This window comes from Nomascus leucogenys, chromosome 14 (assembly GCF_006542625.1).
Source record: "Nomascus leucogenys isolate Asia chromosome 14, Asia_NLE_v1, whole genome shotgun sequence".
NCBI classification, from domain to species: domain Eukaryota; kingdom Metazoa; phylum Chordata; class Mammalia; order Primates; family Hylobatidae; genus Nomascus; species Nomascus leucogenys.
In genome coordinates this window covers 57,775,623-57,794,789 of record NC_044394.1, presented here as the reverse complement: position 1 = coordinate 57,794,789, position 19,167 = coordinate 57,775,623, and the positions used below count along the sequence as shown (strand labels likewise).

Sequence of the window (19,167 nt, the reverse complement as noted above, 5' to 3'; positions counted from 1 at the left end):
TCTGCCTCCCAAAGTGCTGGGATTACAGGCGTGAGCCACCGCGCCCAGCCGAGATCAGGGTTACACACAGGAAAAGTGGGATACCCAGACAATTGTTTATACTGTCAATTTCACAGCCATAGAATGATGACATTCCAAATATTTGCATTTCTTAACCAGATGACATAACTAAAAGTAAGCTACCATGAAAAGTAACACTGCAATGACTGAGGCAATAAATTCAGTAGCTTTATTTTTAAATTTCAATTAGGTTCCTTGGATGAACAAGAAACAAATGTGACATTTTATGTGGAATCTGAAAACCACTTTAGCATGGCTTTACATCGGATGCATCAGTTTTCCAAAAAGCCAGAGAACTGTGTTCTGTTGGGGGAGAAAAAGATAAACATTCTAAGAGAAACAATCATTTCTTAAATGTGGTAAATAGCTAAGCCAAACCAAATACGTTTTACAAGTATATAGAATACATGTGATTATGTGAATGAAATCATTTAGTGTGAGGTTTAAGTGATGGGAGAAAACATTAGGGAAATGATAAGATCTTCATTTTCTTTTTCTTTTTCTTTTTCCTTTTTTTAAGACAGAGTCTCGCCTTGTCGCCCAGGTTGGAGTAGAGTGGCACAATCTCAGCTCACTGCAACCTCTGCCTCCCAGGTTCAAGTGATTCTCCTGTCTCAGCCTCCCGAGTAGCTGGGACTACAGGCACGTGCCACCATGCCTGGCTAATCTTTGTATTTTTAGTAGAGAGCGGGTTTCACCATGTTGGCCGGGCTGGCCTCCTGACCTCAAGTGATCCGCCCACCTCAGCCTCCCAAAGTGTTGGGATTACAGGCGTGAGCCACTGCGCCCGGCCAAGACCCTCATTTTCAAGAGATAAAATTAAAGGTTCTATATGCAGTGAAGACTGTTCTATAACAGTCAAGATTAAAGGGGAAAAAACAGTATTGGCTCTTTATAGTACTGCATCTGTCTAAAGACCATAAGGGAGAAGATCCTGAAGAAATATATCAACAAAGCTAAGACTTTTTTCAATTATTCTTTTCTCACATTTTTTCTACTGATTTTTATTTAATCTTATTGTATTTTGTCATGTTTTGTATTTAACATCTCACTAGGGCTCTGCTGTCTTTTGAACAATGGCAATTTATTCAGTGCATTTGTAACTATTTGCAATTAAAATTATGTTCCTCCGTGTCATGCATATTTCTAATAATCAAACCAACCCCATGAGGTGGGTATTTTTAATCAGTTATCATTCCCTTCTCTCCCACTAGCTGGACACTTCTCAGACTCCTCTCTTCTTAGCTTTGTCTGCTCCCTACTGTCCTCTCCCAGCTGCTAAAACAAGATTGTCAATGTTTTTGAAAGATTTCTAAACCTAGAGCCAACGACAGCTTCAGCCTCTGGCTGGTTCTTACTTCCTGGCATCAGAGACATTTAAATCCTAAATCTGAAACCTTAAAAGGTTAGTAGCTCTAAATGCTGGCCATTACACACTTCTTTATCTCACACAAACCTGGTATCATCTTCCTTAAAATATTTTGCTCTAATGGATACTTTGCTCTAATGGATAATTTTCAAACTCTAGGAATTGCTGGAGAAAGGGGAAATGTTAGATCTTTAGACCAATTATCATTGCCATGAGTTGTTTTGTAACTTAGGGTGAGTTCTCTATAATGTGGGACCAAGATGAGGTAGATATCTTATTATTCAATATTGGTTCATTATTATTCAAGCTCAACTTGGAATTATACAAGATGGCATCATTCACCTCAGCATTCATTGAATAAAACCACAACCCTGAGTTTTACAGAAAAGAATTAGAAAAGAGGCTGGGCACGCAGCTCACGCCTGTAATCCTGGCACTTTGCGAGACTGAGATAGGTGGATTGCTTGAGCCCAAGGGTTCAAAACCAGCCTTGGCAACATGGCATAATCCTTTCTCTAATAAAAATATAAAAAACAGCTGGACATGGTGGTGTGTGCCTGTAATCTCAGCTACTCAGAAGGCTGAGATGAAAGGGTCACTTGAGCCCAGAAAGTCGAGGCTGCAATGAGATGTGATCACACCACTGTGCTTCAGCCTGGGTGACAGTGAGACCTTGTCTCAAAAAAAAAAAAAGAATTGGAAAGGAAAATGCAAGGGGGGACACCATCTGCAGCTCACTGCTTCATATCATTGTTTCTCCCTCTCACCCCTCTTTTTAAAAACCCAGTGGCCAAATTCATCTGTTTTTTTGTTTGTTTTTGTTTTTGTTTTGAGATGGAGTTTTGCTCTATTGCCCAGGCTGGAGTGCAATGGCGCGATCTCGGCTCACTGCAACCTCCACCTCCCAGGTTCAAGTGATTCTCCTACCTCAGCTTTCCGAATAGCTGGGATTACAGGCGCCCGGCACCACACCAACTAATCTTTGTATTTTTAGTAGAGACGGGGTTTCACCATTTTGGCCAGGCTGCTCTCAAACTCCTGACCTCATGTGATCCACCCGCCTTGGATCCCAAAGTGCTGGGATTACAGGCATGACCCACAGCGCCTGGCCTCATCTGGTTTTTGACAATCATTATATAACAAAGGCTCTGATTATGATGATGGGCAAGTGGGAATCCTAGCTAAACGTTCCAGTGTAGACTTACCCTTGAAGCATTTGGGGACTTCAATAGTGCCATCTATACACTGAGCATCTTCTGTATAGCTACACTTCTTTTCCTTATTTTTGCAGAAGAAAGAAACTTTATCACCATGAAGCATACCATTCTTAAATTTTTCCTGAATCTTTACTCTCTCTCCTTGGTACACCACAGTGGCTTTTTTCACAGGTACTTTACAAGATGCTGAAAGAGAGAATACTTGTAATCAGGACTTAAGAGTTCAGGAAATCTTTCTGAAAGAGAGTATAGCATTTGAAACAGTAGATGAGTACACCTACACAAATTGGTCAAGGCAAGAAAAATCCAAGAATGTACGTAGTAAGTAATGGTAATATGATTGCTAATTGCAGTTCTCTATCAATAGAACCATTACTCACAGCTTCCAAGATGGCCTTCTCTTCCCCTACAGTAGCCACAGAAGGTCAGAACAGAAGCATCAGAGCCTCCATTTCAGTGAAAAAAAACAAAAAACAAAAAAAAACAAAAACAAAACCTCTAACAGATATTGACATTTCATGTAAGCCTACACTGCCCTCTCAGATTGCATTCATTAAGCAGGTGCATCTATCCACCAGCCATTGTGAGTGTTGGCTGATAACAGCTCATAAATACTCTGAAAAATTGCCTTCAGCCATAGGGAAGCCACCTCTCCTAGGAGTTTATGCAAACCACCCCCATCACCACCCCAGGGTCAGGGAAGGGAGCAGCTCAAAGCCAAAGACTGACTGACGAGGGAATATAAAAAACAGGTCCCCTTGGCTGTCACTGGGATTAACTCAAGGGTGGAATTCACACTCCAGAGCTCCCAGTGGGATCAAACTGAACCTCATTTTAGCAGAGACCACAATTTTCCCTGGCTCGGCATCATTAGCATCACCAGGGAACTTGGCATAAATGCAGATTGTCAGGCCCCATCCCAGATCTACCAAATCAGAAACTCTGAGAGTGGAGCTCAAAAATCCTGTGTTAAAACAAGCCTTCCAGGTGTTGCTAATCCACAGCGAAGTTTGAGAACCGGTGCCTTACCCTCGCAAATCTGCCTCACTCTTTCTTCTCCTGAGACACTCACTAAATCAACTGTACTCAAATCCCTGTCTCAGGGTCTGCTTCTAGGGAACTGTAACCTAAGATGCTAGTTATTTGTCATCTTGCCTGCTGCCCCAGAGTTCCTCTTTCTGCTTAAACTGTCCAGCCCATAGCGACCTGAGCAGAGTTCTAATGCTAGGCTGTTGTTCTTTACTTATGCGTGACACTGATGGGATCAAGGGTAGACACCTAATTCAAAAGGAACCAGCGTCCTCAGGAAAAGATGCCAGTTGGCGATGAATCCTGTAACTGAGAGGGTCTGGTGTATATCAAGCCATATTCAGGATGAATAAGTAGAGAGACAGAAATGGGAGAGACCATTGAGATATGGAAAAAGTAGGAATAGTTCCTGCCTTTCAGTTCCAATCTTCAGGGGCATCAGTTGTATTTCATGTCTTCATCTTCAATGCCCACAAGATCGATTTGCCTGTTGCCTCCTTATAATATCCCCAATTTCCTTGAACTCACTCGAATGTGTGGTTGGTTTTTGCAATGAGAAGAGCCTTGGCTAGACAGAGCACAAAAAGGGGTGGGCATAGTGGTTCACATCTGTAATCACTCGAACCCGGGAGATGAAGTTTGCAGTGAACTGAGATTCCACCATTACACTCCAGCTAGGCAACAGAGTGAGACTCCATCTCAAAAAAAAAAAAAAAAAAAAAAAAAAAAATCCATGTGTCTACAATAATACTAAAAAATGATGGATGGAAGAAAAGTTCTTCTCTATAGAGGCCGAGGTGGGCAGATCAACTGAGGTCAGGAGTTCGAAATCAGCCTGGCCACCGTGGCAAAGCCCCATCTCTATTAAAAATACAAAAATTAGCCAGGCGCGGTGGTGAGGCGCCTGTAATCCCAGCTACTCGGGAGGCTGGGGCAGGAGAATCGCTTGAACCCAGGAGGCAGAGGTGGCAGTGAGCCAAGATCATGCCATTGCACTCCAGCCTGGGTGACAGAGCAAGACTCCATCTCAAAAAAGAAAAAGTGCTCAGAGGCAAAGACTTAAAAGCAAATAAAGAAAGCCCACATGATCTCCCACCGTATCACCAATGCTTACAAAGGATCTGTTTATTTCATACTGTTTAAGGTCAAGGATGCTTCCTAAGCATGAGGCTTCCCCATGCACACGTGAGTCCTGAAGTCACATGACAGCAGTTTCCTAGCAAGTCTGAGCAACAAGTGGAAAAGTGCTGGAACAAGAAAATAGCAAGTAAAGGTGATCCACTGTATCAATTCAGAGATCTTACAGGACCTCACCTATATTTCCATACCTTTACAACTTGGCATGGCAGACCAGTTTCCCAGTTTGGTACATTCTATTTCTTCTGGGCCATCCAGGGAATATCCATCATGGCAGCCAAATGTGGCTTTATCCTTGTAATAAAGGGTTGGTTTTGCAGGATAGTTCACAAATCCATTGTCTGGTCTTGATGGGAATGGGCATTTTACTTCTAAAACATTTAGTCAATAAGACATATTAGTAATAGTAGTGCTATCCAATAGTCATGAAATAGTTACATTCTTGTCTCTGTCACACCACTGAATCACTGTGTGTTCTTGTAACTGGAATGCAATTTATAGTTACCTTGTGCTTAATTCTGTCCCCACTCCTCTTATATTCATGGTACCCTGGATATTAAAAAAGAAACAACCACACTTCGAAAGTAAATTAATGAGACTTCACTAAGTTCTCTGGGTTTTCACATATAATCATAAGGTATTATTTATTGCAAACTTCATCTCTACACAGTCTAAGATGGTGGGTTTGAAAGAAGAAAAGCAAAGTCTGTTTCTAACAAACCATAAAATTAAAATGCAAAGACTGAACCCCCCCCATTCACACTTAGTACACCATTATTTGGCTTTAAAATAGTAAATCTTACTGTTATTCAATTCAGACTATGGCAGAAGCCAGCAGGAAATATGTCAGAGAAAAATGGTGCTGCTTCCTGGCCTCCTTAAGATCCTCAACAGTAGAGGCCCAAACCCACATCCTTATGAGCTGCAGTGTGAGAAAGCAAGGCTGGAGCCAGGAGCACAGTATTCTCAGAGGTAGTTTAAGGAGGTAATTAAGGGTACGAACTCCAGAGTCAGACTGCTTGGCTCGATTTTGGTTCTGCCACATATTAAATAAAACAGAATTCATGTGGCCAGGCACAGTGGCTCACTTCGGTAATCCCAGCACTTTGGGAGGCTGAGGTGGACACATCACTTGAGGTCAGAAGTTCAAGAGCAGCCTGGCCAACATGAAAAAACCCCATCTCTACTAACAAAAATTAGCCAGCTGCGGTGGCGTGTGCCTGTAATCCCAGCCACTCAGGAGGCTGAGGCAGGAGAATCACTCAAACCCAGGAGGTGAAGGTTGCAGTGAGCTGAGATTGCACCATTATGCTCCAGCCTGGGCAATGGAGTGAGACTCCAACTCAAAAAAAAAAAAAAAAGAATCCATGTGTCTATAATAATACTAAAAAATGGTGGATGGAGGGAAAGCTCTTCTCTATAGAAGGAAGCCAGTGAATAAATGTAGAAGGAAAAATAGAATTAGAAAGTCACCATTTTTCAGCCACCAATGTCATAATTGACAGATTCAAGGATCATCATTGGATTCTACCATGACTGCCCAACAGTGGATATTCGCATGGTTTCAAAGTATCACCCACAGGTTGCTTACTAATTCCAAGGAAAAAGCAGTGCCTTTACCAACAGGTGATCTAGCACACCTCACCTGACTAAGGATCAAACAAGCATGGCCAGTGATGGAACAGCTGACACTATGTGCCTCCTGATATGACAGAATGTATTCTTTTTTTTTTTTTTTTTTTTGAGATGGAGTCTTGCTCTGTTGCCCAGGCTGGAGTGCAGTGGCTCAATCTCAGCTCACTGCAATCTCTGCCTCCTGGATTCAAGTGATTCTCCTGCCTCAACCTCCTGAGCAGCTGGGACTACAGGCGCACGCCACCATGCCCAGCTAATTTTTGTATTTTTAGTAGAGATGGGGTTTCACCATATTGGCCAGGCTGGTCTCGAACTCCTGACCCCGTGATCCACCCACCTCAGCCTCCCAAAGTACAGAATGTATTCTTAACAATAATATTTAACATGAATCTAATCATGAGTAAATAACCAATCAAGTTCAGATTATGGAACATCCTACAAGACAACTAGCCTGTACTCTTCAAAAATGTCAATGAAAGACAACAAAAGAGGCAAGGACTTATTCTTAATTATAGGAGACTAGGCTCACGCCTGTAATCCCAGCAGTTTGGGAGGCCAAGGCGGGCGGATCATTTTAGTTCAGGAGTTTGAGACCAGCCTGGACAACATGGTGAAATCCCATCTCTACTAAAATTACAAAAATTAGCTGGGCGTGGTGGCAGGTGCCTATATTCCCAGCTACTTGGGAGGCTGAGGCAGGAGAATCGCTCGAACCTGGGAGGTAGAGGTTGCAGTGAGCAGTAATTGCACCACTGCACTCCAGCCTGGGTGACAGAGCGAGACACCATTTCAAAATAATAATAATAATTATTGTTATAGGAGACTAGAGAGACATGACAACTAAATTAAAGGTGTGATTCTTGATTAGATCCTGCATAAAACAAAGCTCATGTATAAGAGATACTTCTGGGTTAATTGGGAAAATTTGCATCTGAGATAAATGTTGCACGATATCGTTGTTAATTGTTTATGTTGTAAGAATTATTTGGATTATTATTATTAATAATCCAAAACATATGAAGTGATGATATAAAATGTCCTTGTTCTTAGTATATTCATGCTGAAGTCTTTATGGGCAAGTATCATAATATATACAAGTTATTTTCAGATGATGCAGGAAATAAAAGGAATCTTTCTATGGAGAAACAGAGAGAAAAATGTTACAACATATTAACAGTTGATACATCTAGGTGAAATATTGAAAAAAAAAAAGGAAGCTACTTGGGAAAATGAAGTCAGATGACACATATGTAGCAGGAGACCAGTGCCTGGCCCATAGTTGAGTACCCAGAAAGGTGCAAGTTACTACTGTTATTGGTAGCTCCTCCATGCTGAAAATCACTTATGTTTTGAATCATTCACTGGATATCTGTAATATCTACCACTGGAGAAGTTAACAGTCATGAGAATAACTCTTGGCCGGGAGCAGTGGCTCACACCTGTAATCCCAGCACTTTGAGAGGACGAGGCAGGCGGATCACTTGAGGTCAGGCGTTTCAGACCAGCCTGATGATCATGGTGAAACTCCGTCTCTACTAAAAATACAAAAATTAGCTAGGCATGGTGGCGGGCGCCTGTAATCCCAGCTACTCGGGAGGCTGAGGCATGAGAATCGCTTGAACCCAGGTGGCAGTGAGCCAAAATCACCCCAGTGCACTCCAGCCTGAGTGACAGTGTGAGACTCTATCTCAAAAAAAAAAAAAAAAAAACCTCTTTGTGCACATATAAACTTTATAATTTGTCTGTTTGTTATGCAGCTGATAAACTTAAAGATAGTAATGACAGGTCAAGTTAGAGAAGAAAGAATTTTCATAATTTCTTAAAAATCAAATATTTCTGTGATTCTTAAACTTGGGTAAAGATTTTTAAAATGTGTAACAATCAGACAGCAACCCAGGCTTAAACTTCATCTCCTAGGACTCTCCAGTTTAACCCAGGAACTTCACCCAGAAGAGAACTTCACCAGCCTCGCCGAAATGTCCAGCTGTCCATGGATACATCCTGCCTTTCATGTCTCCCCCATGTGGGATATGCCTTCTCCTCATTCTCTACTCCTCCTCCAAGGCCCATTTCAAAGGTCACCACCTATGGGAAGCTGTCCCAGGCAGCTCCAGACAGTTAATTGCATTATTTGTAATTCCCTTGGGTCAGAAGCCAGGTCTCATTCATCGGGAATCCACAGTGCCCAGCACACTGCCTGGCACATGGTAGATGCTCAATAAACACCTGTTGAATGAGTTCATTGGAAACACTCCATGATAGTCAGAATTTTCAATACCTTTCACAAATGGGATCTTGCCCTACCATATGTATTTTGTCTGATCATTGCACTTACCCCTGCATTCTGGTAATTTAGTCCAATTTCCATGTGTTGTGCAGGTAATTGTATCATTTCCAAACATCGCATGTTGTGGCAAACATTCAAAAACTGCTGTGTCCCGATAGAGGGAATTGTTTCCAGCTGATGGCTTATAAACACGAAGTGTTGCAAATGTAGGTATGGATGGCGGAGGGCAGGTGATGGCTGGGAAAAGAAAGAACTATCATTTCTACGAAAATAGTTAAGGCTTTTAAATATACTCTTTCCAGAAAGAAAAAAAAACCCTAAGGATAAACTTGAGAAAATGCAAACTGATCAAATTACCAGGGTAAAAATAGTCAATTGTGGACGCCTAATAGGAAAATAGGGCCTGCCAGGCATGGTGGCTCACACCTGTAATCCCAACACTTTGGGAGGCTGAGGTGGGCAGATCACTAGAGGTCAGGAATTTCAGACCAGCCTGGCCAACATAGTAACACCCTGTCTCTACCAAAAATACAAAAATGAGCCAGGCATGGAGGTGTGTGCCTGTGGTCCCAGCTACTCCAGAGGCTGAGGCAGGAGAATCGCTTGAACCTGGGAGGCAGAGGTTGCAGTGAGCCAAAATGGCACCACTGCACTCCAGCCTGGGCAACAGAGTGAGACTCTGTCTCAGAAAAGAAAAGAAAAGAAAGAGAGAAAGTGAGAGAGAGGAAGGAAGGAAGGAAGGAAGGAAGGAAGGGAGAAAGAGAGAAAGAAACCCTCAAATCAGATGTCCAAACCAGTCAAAACACCAAAAAACGAAGGAAATTTAAGTCTTGCCACAGCCTTTTGCAACAACACAATGGTTAGGTTTTATAAAATCTTCTATTCAAATACTACCTTGGAAGATGCTTCTGGAAGGCGGAATTTGTCCCTCAGTGCTGAGGGACCATCCTGAAATAATGGCTGGTGTCAGCAACTTGGTACATAGTAGTTTGGGAATGAGTTCCATTACCAGTTCAGTCTGTTTCTCTTGAATACCTCCCTGCTTTTGGACTCTTGGTATGGATGGAGCTTACCCAAGTAGCTTCAGGAACCCAGAGAGATAGTAGTGGCTTGTCACCCTGACCTGAGTACTATGGAGCTTCAACAAGTTATACTAGCATAAAAGAAGATGGTGTGCTGACCAAAATGCGACTTACCTTGAATTCTCTAGATCCCTGCTGCTCAAAGTGTGGTCCAGGGGCTAGCAGCATGGGCATAGCCTGGGAAAATAGCTTGTTGGAAATGCAGAAGCTCAGACCCCACGCAGGTGCCTCAGTCAGAATCTACATTTTAACAAGGTGCCCAGGAGACTCATATGTGCATTCAAGTATGAGAAATACTCATTTAAATTAGGTTAAAGCTCAAGTAGTCTTTCTATTTATAACTCTTTTGGAAAGTGAATTTATGGCTAGGCACCGTGGTTCATGCCTGTAATCCCAGAGCCCTGAGAGGCTGAGGCAGGTAAGGTTGCTTGAAACCAAGAGTTCAAGACCAGTCTGGGCAACACAGCAAGACCTTGTCTCCACAAAAATTTTTAAAAATTAGCCAGATCTGATGGCACTCATCTATAGTCTCAGCTGCTCAGAAGACTGAGAGGATCGCTTGGCCCTAGGAGTTCGAAGTTACAGTGAGCTGTGATCACGCCACTGCACTCCAGCCTGGGCAACAGAGAAAGACCCTATCTCTAAATAAAGAAGCAAATTTACATAGTTGGTATAAATCTGTTTTAAATGAAAACTATAGGAACCATCGTAATCCCTACTGCTGAGTGAAAATTTTTACTTAATTTATCCTTTAAAAACTTTTGTTTTTGCCTGTTCGGGTTTTCTTAAACAATTATTTATTTGAAATTGCTTTACTTTCAACTTGCTTTTTTTTTTTTTTTTTTTTTTTTTGAGATGGAGTTTCACTCTTGTTGCCCGGGCTGGAGTGCAATGGTGCGATCTCGGCTCACTGCAACCTCCGCCTCCCAGGTTCAAGTGATTCTCTTGCCTCAGCCTCCCAATTGGCTGGGATTAGAGGCATGTGCCACCATGCCCGGCTAATTATATATTTTTAGTAGAGACAGGGTTTCTCCATGTTGGTCAGGCTGGTCTCGAACCCCTGACCTCAGGTGATCCACCCTCCTCGGACTCCCAAAGTGCTGGGATTACAGGCATGAGCCACTGCACCTGGCCTCCACTTGCTTTTGCTAAGGACGGACCTCACTGACATGTTGAAGAACTATAGTTAGTATTGTAATGCCTGGGCCTCCTGGTCAAAGATGTATAAATCACAAGTTGGGGAACATAAGAATGTCCTTCCCTACATAAGCAAAGCCCAGAGATGACTCTGACAGCTTGGCTGAGGATCCTCTGAAAAAACAACAGTGCTTTTTGGAGGAATGCCAATCAGCTCCTAGGATGCAAGCCCCTTTGATGGGCTCTTAGCTTACTGTGAAGGTGACTTTCCTCCTTGTCTCCCCCATCACTAGGCTTACTCTCTGAAGGCAGAGCTGCCTCCTTTGGCGTTGCAGCCTCAGTGCTAACACGAGGATCCAGCATACAGTAGATCATCAATTCATGTTACTGAATAAGTGAATAAATGAATGAATGAAGTTCCAGAGTGGGAGGAAGATGTTTGTTTGATCCTACTGTTTGCAGAAGTTCCCCTAGTTAAGTGGTGACAGTCCCTGATAGACCAATGCCACACATATCCAAGCCTCTTCCAAAGCACTATGAGAGCACTGGAGTCAACACACTCAGCAATGACTGGCTTGGATAGAGTAATGACCACAAGGTGGAGAATACAGAATGTGTTAGTGAGTAAAACGCTTTCCTTCTGCCATTCCAAAGTGGTTGTTTCATCTTCTAGAGCAAGATACCAGGATGAATATCCCCCACAAGGGTGACCATTCATCTCATTGAGCTGCCACTGAAGAGTTTCCAGATGTGAGACTTTCCGTGCTAAAACCAGAAAGGTTCTGGGCAAACCAGCTGATCACCTTCCCCACAGACTTACGAGCACAGACAGGAAGCTCTGGGCTCCATTTTCCTTCCTCAGTGCACTTGGCAGAATTAGTGCCATTCAGATAAAACCTGCAAAAGGAAAATTCATTCTATCAAGGATTAAAATAATCCATCACTGACATCTCAGATATCTTCTCCATTGAGCATTACTTCATATTAATGCTATTGACTTCTTTTCCATTGTATAATGCTGTCTTCCTGACAAACTTAGTACTCATCTATGGCTCATGGAGCCTCCCAACCAATGATGCGGGTGAATCACTGCAGGGTTCCACAGCTGGTGAGTGGAGAACCCAAACCCCTAAATCCCTAATCTTTAAAGAGTTGGCCAAGATGACTGTTTCTAATATAAAGCAAAGAACCATCTCTTTTTTAGGATGACAAAAGTGAACCAAACTGAGTAATCTTCACTATTCATTTTCTTACAACCTACTGACACCAATGAATAAAAGCAATGCAGTCTATTTCCAATGAAAATATAACATTCTGACTGGGTACTTTGGCTCATACCTGTAATCCCAGCACTTTGGGAGGCCAAGATGGACGGATCACTTGATCCCAAGAGTTTGAGCCTGGGCAATGTGGCAAAGGCCCAATTTCTACAAAAAATCACCAGGCCATGGTGCTGTGTGCCTATAGTCTAAGCTACTCAAGAGGTAGAGGTGGAAGGAAGGATTCAAAAGGATTTAACCCAGGAGGTCGAGGCTGCAGTGAGCCATGATTGTGCCACTGCACCTGTAGAAAAAAAAAAACAAAAGAAAGGAAGGAAAAAGGAAGGAAGGAGAGAGACAGAGAGAAAGAAAGAAAGAAAGAAAGGAAAAGAAAAGACGGAAGGAAGGGAGGGAAGGAGGGAAAGAGAGAGAGGAAAGAAAAAAAGAGAGAAAGAAAGAAAGAGAGAGAAAGAAAGAAAGAGGAAGGAAGGAAGGAAAGAAAGAAAGAAAAAGGAAAGAAAAGAAAGAAAGAAAGAAAGAAAGAAAGAAAGAAAGAAAGAAAGAAAGAAACAAAGAAAAGAAAAGAAAAGAAAGAAGCAGGATGCCATGGTGGCTCACACCTGTAATCTCAGCACGTTGGGAGGCCAAGGTGGGTGGATCACAAGGTCAGGAGTTCAAGACAAGCCTGGCCAAGATGGTGAAACCCCATCTCTACTAAAAATACAAAAATTATCCGGGTGTGGTGGCAGGCGCCCGTAATCCCAGCTACTGGGGAAGCTGAGGCAGGAGAATTGCTCGAACCCAGGAGGTGGAGGTTGCAGTGAGCCAAGATTGTGCCACTGCATTCTAGCCTGGGCGACAGAGCAAAAAGAAAGGAAAAAAAAAAAAAAAGAAAGAAAAATGTAACATTCTGTCTTTGAAGCCAATTTTCTTAAGTTCATTTGTTACCAGACCCGTTGGTAGGTTGGTGTTTCAGATGAAAGGTGTGTATTTCTTTCTCACATGTAGTATTCCTTAACCTCCAATCCAAGTAGAAACTTACCCTAGTGGATAGCCAATGTGCTCTCAATAATGTCACAGGGGTGCCTTTGCTCCTTATGAGTCTGTGCCCACCGTAAGTGATTGCTTCCTGGGGATGTGGTACTGCATTGCATTCTCCACTGTCATACTCCCAACCTTCTCCATAGAATTCTCTTCTAGAGACTACCAGGTTGGTCAATCAAATTAGCCTAATAACTAAAGCCCGAGTCTTATTCCTAAAGTATTTTAACCCTATCTAAGATTTGGCCCAGAGATCATATGGAATTATCATCCAGGTTCAATCATTTTAATGTACCTCCTCTGATAGATAATTAATCAGGAGCAGAAAAATTAGAAACAGTGGTGACTACGTATTTCATTAGTTGTTATACTCTCCAATCCTTACCCCACCCTCAACGCTACGAGACTATCCTGGCTAACACAGTGAAACCCCATCTCTACTAAAAACACCAAGAATTAGCCGGGCGTGGTGGCAGGCGCCTGTAGTCCCAGCTACTCAGGAGGCTGAGGCAGGAGAATGGCGTGAACCCAGGAGGTGGAGCTTGCAGTGAGCCGAGATTGCACCACTGCACTCCAGCCTAGGCGACAGAGCAAGACTCCGTCTCTAAAAAAAAAAAAAAGCGAGACTAAAATCGATTTGCATTTGGAAAGTCCAACCTAAAGGCTGAAAACAAAATATAGACAAGTCTTGATGTTTAGCTTAAGGATACAAAAATGTGCTCAGTCTGTTAACTGCTTAGTTCCATGAAGGTTCTTACCCAGTATTACAAGAAAAACTGATCGTGTTGGGATATTCAAAAGTCGTATAGCGTACTGCTCCATTTTCTAAGATTCCAGCAAAAGGACATACTCTGGCTGTGATACAAAGATAAAAAATGTTACTTTTCTTTGGGTTAAAAAAAAACATAAACAGGTGAATTTCTATTTATAGAATTTTTCATTAAATAAAACATATAAATTCATTTTCATCCTTTGGTTCAATAACTTTACTGGTAACTATTCTAAGAAAGCAATTCAAAATAAGACAAGTGATATATGTACAAAATCGTTCGTTACACTGTTTCTCCTAATAACAAAATTTGGACAGGCGAGGAGCAGTGGCTCACGCCTGTAATCCCAGCACTTTGGGAGGCAGAGGAGGGTGGATCACTTGAGGTCAGGAATTTGAGACCAGCCTGAACATGGTGAAACCCCATCTCTACTAAAAATACAAAAATCAGCTGGGCATGATGGCAGGTGCCTGTAGTCCCAGCTACTCTGGAGGCTGAGGCAGGAGAATAGCTTGAACCCAGGAGGTGGAGGTTGCGGTGAGCCAAGATGGCACCACTGCACTGGGCAACAGAGTGAGACTCTGTCTCAAAAAAAAAAAAAATTGGATAGTCTAAGGGTTCATCAGGGGACTGTTTTAACTAATCAGGATAAATCAACAGTTGAACTATTATGTAGCCAATAAAATATGAATTGTGAAATTTGTGGAGATACAATTTTTATGATATGCTGACGAAAATAGAAAAATACAAAATTGTACCTACTCTGTGCAATAATGCAAAAAGATATGCATGGAAAATAAAAATGAAATTTTTAGTGTTCCAGAGTTATAGCTGATTTTTATTTATTTATTTATTTTTTTTTTTTTGAGACAGAGTCTCATTCTGTTGCCCAGGCTGGAGTGCAGTGGCACAATCTTGGCTCACTACAACCTCTGCCTCCCAGGTGATTCTCCTTCCTCAGCCTCCTGAATAGCTGGGACTACAGGCACATGCCACCATGCCAGGCTAATTTTTTTTATTTTTAGTAGAGATGAGGTTTCACCATGTTGGCCAGGCTGGTCTTGAACTCCTGACCTCAGGTGATCCACCCACCTCAGCCTCCCAAAGCGCGGGGATTAACAGGCGTGAGCCACTGCACCTGGCCCTGATTTAAAGAAAAATTTTCCCTAATGATGTTACAGTGGCTTTTTACTAAAAATTACGTTTAGGCTCTTTAAGCAAAAAAGCATAGTAAAATCAACTTGCATGAACATGCATAACTTTGACAAAGGTCCTGTTCATATAACCAAAATCACCAGATCCCTACATCTATTTTTACTGCTTAACTTCTACATATAATTAAATTTACCAGAAATTCAATTTGGTTGATTGCATGATACGTGACTGTAAGGAATAATGCTAGCATGATATCATAGAACCATGTTCTAAGAAATAAATAAAAGCAACCATTTACAGTAAAGCCATAGTGAGATTGATATATTTTACATTATATTATTATTTTAATTTGACATCCTTTCTTGTATTTCCTTATAATATAACATATACATAATGTAGATGAAATTTGTATTCATTTCAGTAACTATTAAGTCTGCTTTCATTTTCAGGTGAAGTCCAAAGATATGATGACTCCCCAAATTTTGTTTTTCCAAATGTCTCTTTGGCATCAGTTGCCATTTCAAAGCCTCTCCACCGTTCTTTTAACTTCTGTAGTGTTTCTTTCTCCTTTTGCCACACCAGATCTCATTTTTAAACCTACCCTAGTTTCAGGCTATGATCTTCTCCTCTTCTATCAATAGCACTACCAGGTTGGTCAATCAAATTAGCCTAATAACTAAAGCCCAAGTCTTATTCCTAAAGTATTTTAACCCTATCCAAGATTTGGCCCAGAGATCATATGGAATTACCATCCAGGTTCAATCATTTTAATGTCCCTCCTCTGATAGATAATTAATCAGGAGCAGAAAAATTAGACACAGTGGTGACTACGTAATTCATTAGTTGTTATACTCTCCAATCCTTACCCCACCCTCAACGCTACGAGACTATCCTGGCTAACACAGTGAAACCCCATCTCTACTAAAAACACCAAGAATTAGCCGGGCGTGGTGGCGGGCGCCTGTAGTCCCAGCTACTCAGGAGGCTGAGGCAGGAGAATGGCGTCAACCCAGGAGGCGGAGCTTGCAGTGAGCCGAGATCGCACCACTGCACTTCAGCCTGGAGACAGAGCGAGACTCTGTCTCAAAAAAAAAAAAAAAAGAATTTAGTTATTGTTGTTATTATTTTAGACTGAGTTTTGCTCTTTTTGCCCAGACTGGAGTGCAATGGCGGGACCTCGGCTCACTGCAACCTCTGCCTCCCAGGTTCAAGTGATTCTCCTGCCTCAGCCTTGCAGTAAGGGATTACCCTTACTCTCTTTGCGCAGAGAGAACTCCCCAAGACCTTCTCATTTCTCTCCAACCTGCCTTTCTGTAGCATCTACTGGCCCTCTGCACTCTGAGCATGACGAGGTAGCTTATTCCTCCAAAATACCCAGAATCCAAATGAGGGAAGAGAATGTGAGAGAAGGTACTGACTTACGTGTACATTTCAGAGTGTTGATGGGCCACATTCCTGTGACAGGGCAGATAAACTTTCTCATCCCTCCCCGGGACACATAGCCCGGCTTGCAGGAATATGTAATCTCTTCTCCTGGCTCATAGAAAGTTTTTAATGGGAGCACTGTGGAAAATGGTAAAGCATCTGGCTTGGGACAGGCTGAAAGAAGGCACAAAGCAGATGGTTAACAAATCTCTATTTGCATTTTAAAGTTCAGCTAAGCCCACAAATGAAAAATGTGTGTACTGTTACCAATTATAAGTATACCAAGTTGCATGCCAAATACCTCATATACACTATCTCATCTAATCCCCTCAACAACCATTTGAAGGAGGTATTATAATTATCCCCATTTTACAGGTCAGTATGCTGAGGCTTAAATTGGCTACATATCTTACAGAGGAGCTTTACACGTGGCAATATTAAAGAATCAATATCAATCCAGTCTCTCCAGCATCCACTCTAAAGATAATTTAGTTATCAGCCAGGAGAGGTTGCTCACACCTTTAATCCCAGCACTTTGGGAGGCTGAGGCGGGTGGATCACGAGGTCAGGAGATCGAGACCATCCTGGCTAACACGGTGAAACCTCATCTCTACTAAAAATACAAAAAATTAGCCGGATATGGTGGCAGGTGCCTGTGGTCCCAGCTACTCAGGAGGCTGAGGCAGGAGAATGGTGTGAACCCAGGAGGCGGAGCTTGCAGTGAGCTGAGATCGCACCACTGCACTTCAGCCTGGCGACAGAGCGAGATTCTGTCTCAAAAAAAAAAAAAAAAAAGAATTTAGTTATTGTTGTTATTATTATTATTATTATTTTAGACTGAGTTTTGCTCTTGTTGCCCAGACTGGAGTGCAATGGTGGGACCTCGGCTCACTGCAACCTCTGCCTCCCAGGTTCAAGTGATTCTCCTGCCTCAGCCTCCCGAGTAGCTGGGATTACAGGCGCCTGCCACCATATCCGGATAATTTTTTGTATTTTTAGTAAAGACAGGATTTCACTATGTTGCCCAGGCTGGACTCGAACTCCTGACCTCAACTGATCCGCCCACCTCAGCCATGATGCCCAGCTAATTTTTGTATTTTTAGTAGAGATGGGGTTTCACCATGTTGGCCAGACTTGTCTCAAACTCCTGACCTCGGGTGATCCACCTGCCTTGGCCTCCCAAAGTGCTGAGATTACAGACGTGAGCAAGCACGCCCTGCCTAGTTATCATTATTGATCCCTGACATATACAAAGGGGTTGGACATGTTAATTATTTTTTCAAAAGCAAAAAGTACTTACTCCGTCCTGCAATAGCAACATGGCAGAGAAAACTCGAGAACAAGATGAGCACTGGAGAAATCATTGTGGATGAGTCACACTGGCACTACCAAAGTGGTTTTCCTCTGCTAAAAAGACAGAGCCAAATATGAAAGCACTTAAACATTAACCATTTTCTGGTGTACTTTTATCTTTGTAAATAGAAGATAAAGTATCATGATTTGAATGGAACTCTGAGACCCACATTCTTTAATCATTTACTTTCCACTTATGTGGCTCTGTTATGAAATCTTTGGGAGATGGTTTCTGTCTTTATAACGTTTTTGTTAATGGCACGAAACAGTTCATTATTGCTTTTGACAAAAACTTGTTGTTTCCCGGGTTGCCCGGACTTGTTCTCCATCTTTTGTTTTGTGTATGTTGTAGATGGAACACCAAAAGATCGAAGCTCCTGTTTCACTCACAGCCTTGGCATATAAACTTTGGACAAATACCTACTCTCTGTTCTCAGTCTCCACCTCTCTAAAATGATGTTCCAGTTTTCAGATGTATAATTATAAAGAACGTGTTCAAGGAGGCACTTACAACTTTAATTCCCTAAAAACTGAGCTCAACATCCTCTCTCGCAAGCTCCTGTAGCTCCAGTTAGGACCTTAGAGCTATCCTTGAATTCTCTATCTTCTCTTACGTCAAATCAATACAAAGGCCCGCTCATCCATTCTTAATATGTCTTGGATCTGTCTAGACAGGTTTCTAGATCTGTTTCAGGAATGTGAAAGTTGATTTGAAACTAACAACTCGGGACTCAAAGAAGAAAAAAAACTTGAGTAGGATAAGAGAATGGGCCAGTGCTGATGTTGTTGCTTGAGAGGGTTCGGGAAGGGGGTTGTCTTTGATTCCCTAGTTCTCTTCTACATCATTTGCTTTAAAAACAAATGGATATATAAATGGACGATAGCCAGGCCATATGTGAAAATAGAACTCTGACCCACACATCTGTAGCAACAGGTCTAGAAAGCCAAACCTACAACCTCTATAGCAGTTGGCCCAACTTAAGGCCAACCAGAGAAATCCAAACATATTTCTCTAACCAATCACATGGACACCCCACTTCTAGTTAGTTTCCTTCCATCCTCCCCATACCAGCAATCCGTTGGAGCACACCTGAAGCCTTTCCTTTTTTCTATTATAAAGCTTTCCCACCCCTCTGCCTGACTTTGAGTCTCTGCCAAACACAACTGTTAATGGCTGCCTCCCTTGCTATAGCAAGCTCTGAATAAATAAC

The 19,167-nt window shown here is 42.2% G+C and overlaps 1 protein-coding gene across 1 annotated transcript; it reads right to left on the bottom strand.

The window, feature by feature from the left end:
- Positions 1-207: 207 nt before the first annotated feature.
- APOH (apolipoprotein H) lies at positions 208-18,005 on the bottom strand. Its single transcript, XM_003268663.4, has 8 exons — positions 17,904-18,005; positions 16,601-16,777; positions 14,012-14,108; positions 11,774-11,850; positions 8,783-8,971; positions 5,004-5,183; positions 2,635-2,832; positions 208-363 (listed from the first exon to the last, which is right to left on the bottom strand). Exons 1-8 carry the CDS (start codon positions 17,965-17,967, stop codon positions 308-310), a joined length of 1,038 nt encoding a protein of 345 aa, XP_003268711.1. The 5' UTR covers positions 17,968-18,005; the 3' UTR covers positions 208-307.
- Positions 18,006-19,167: the final 1,162 nt, after the last annotated feature.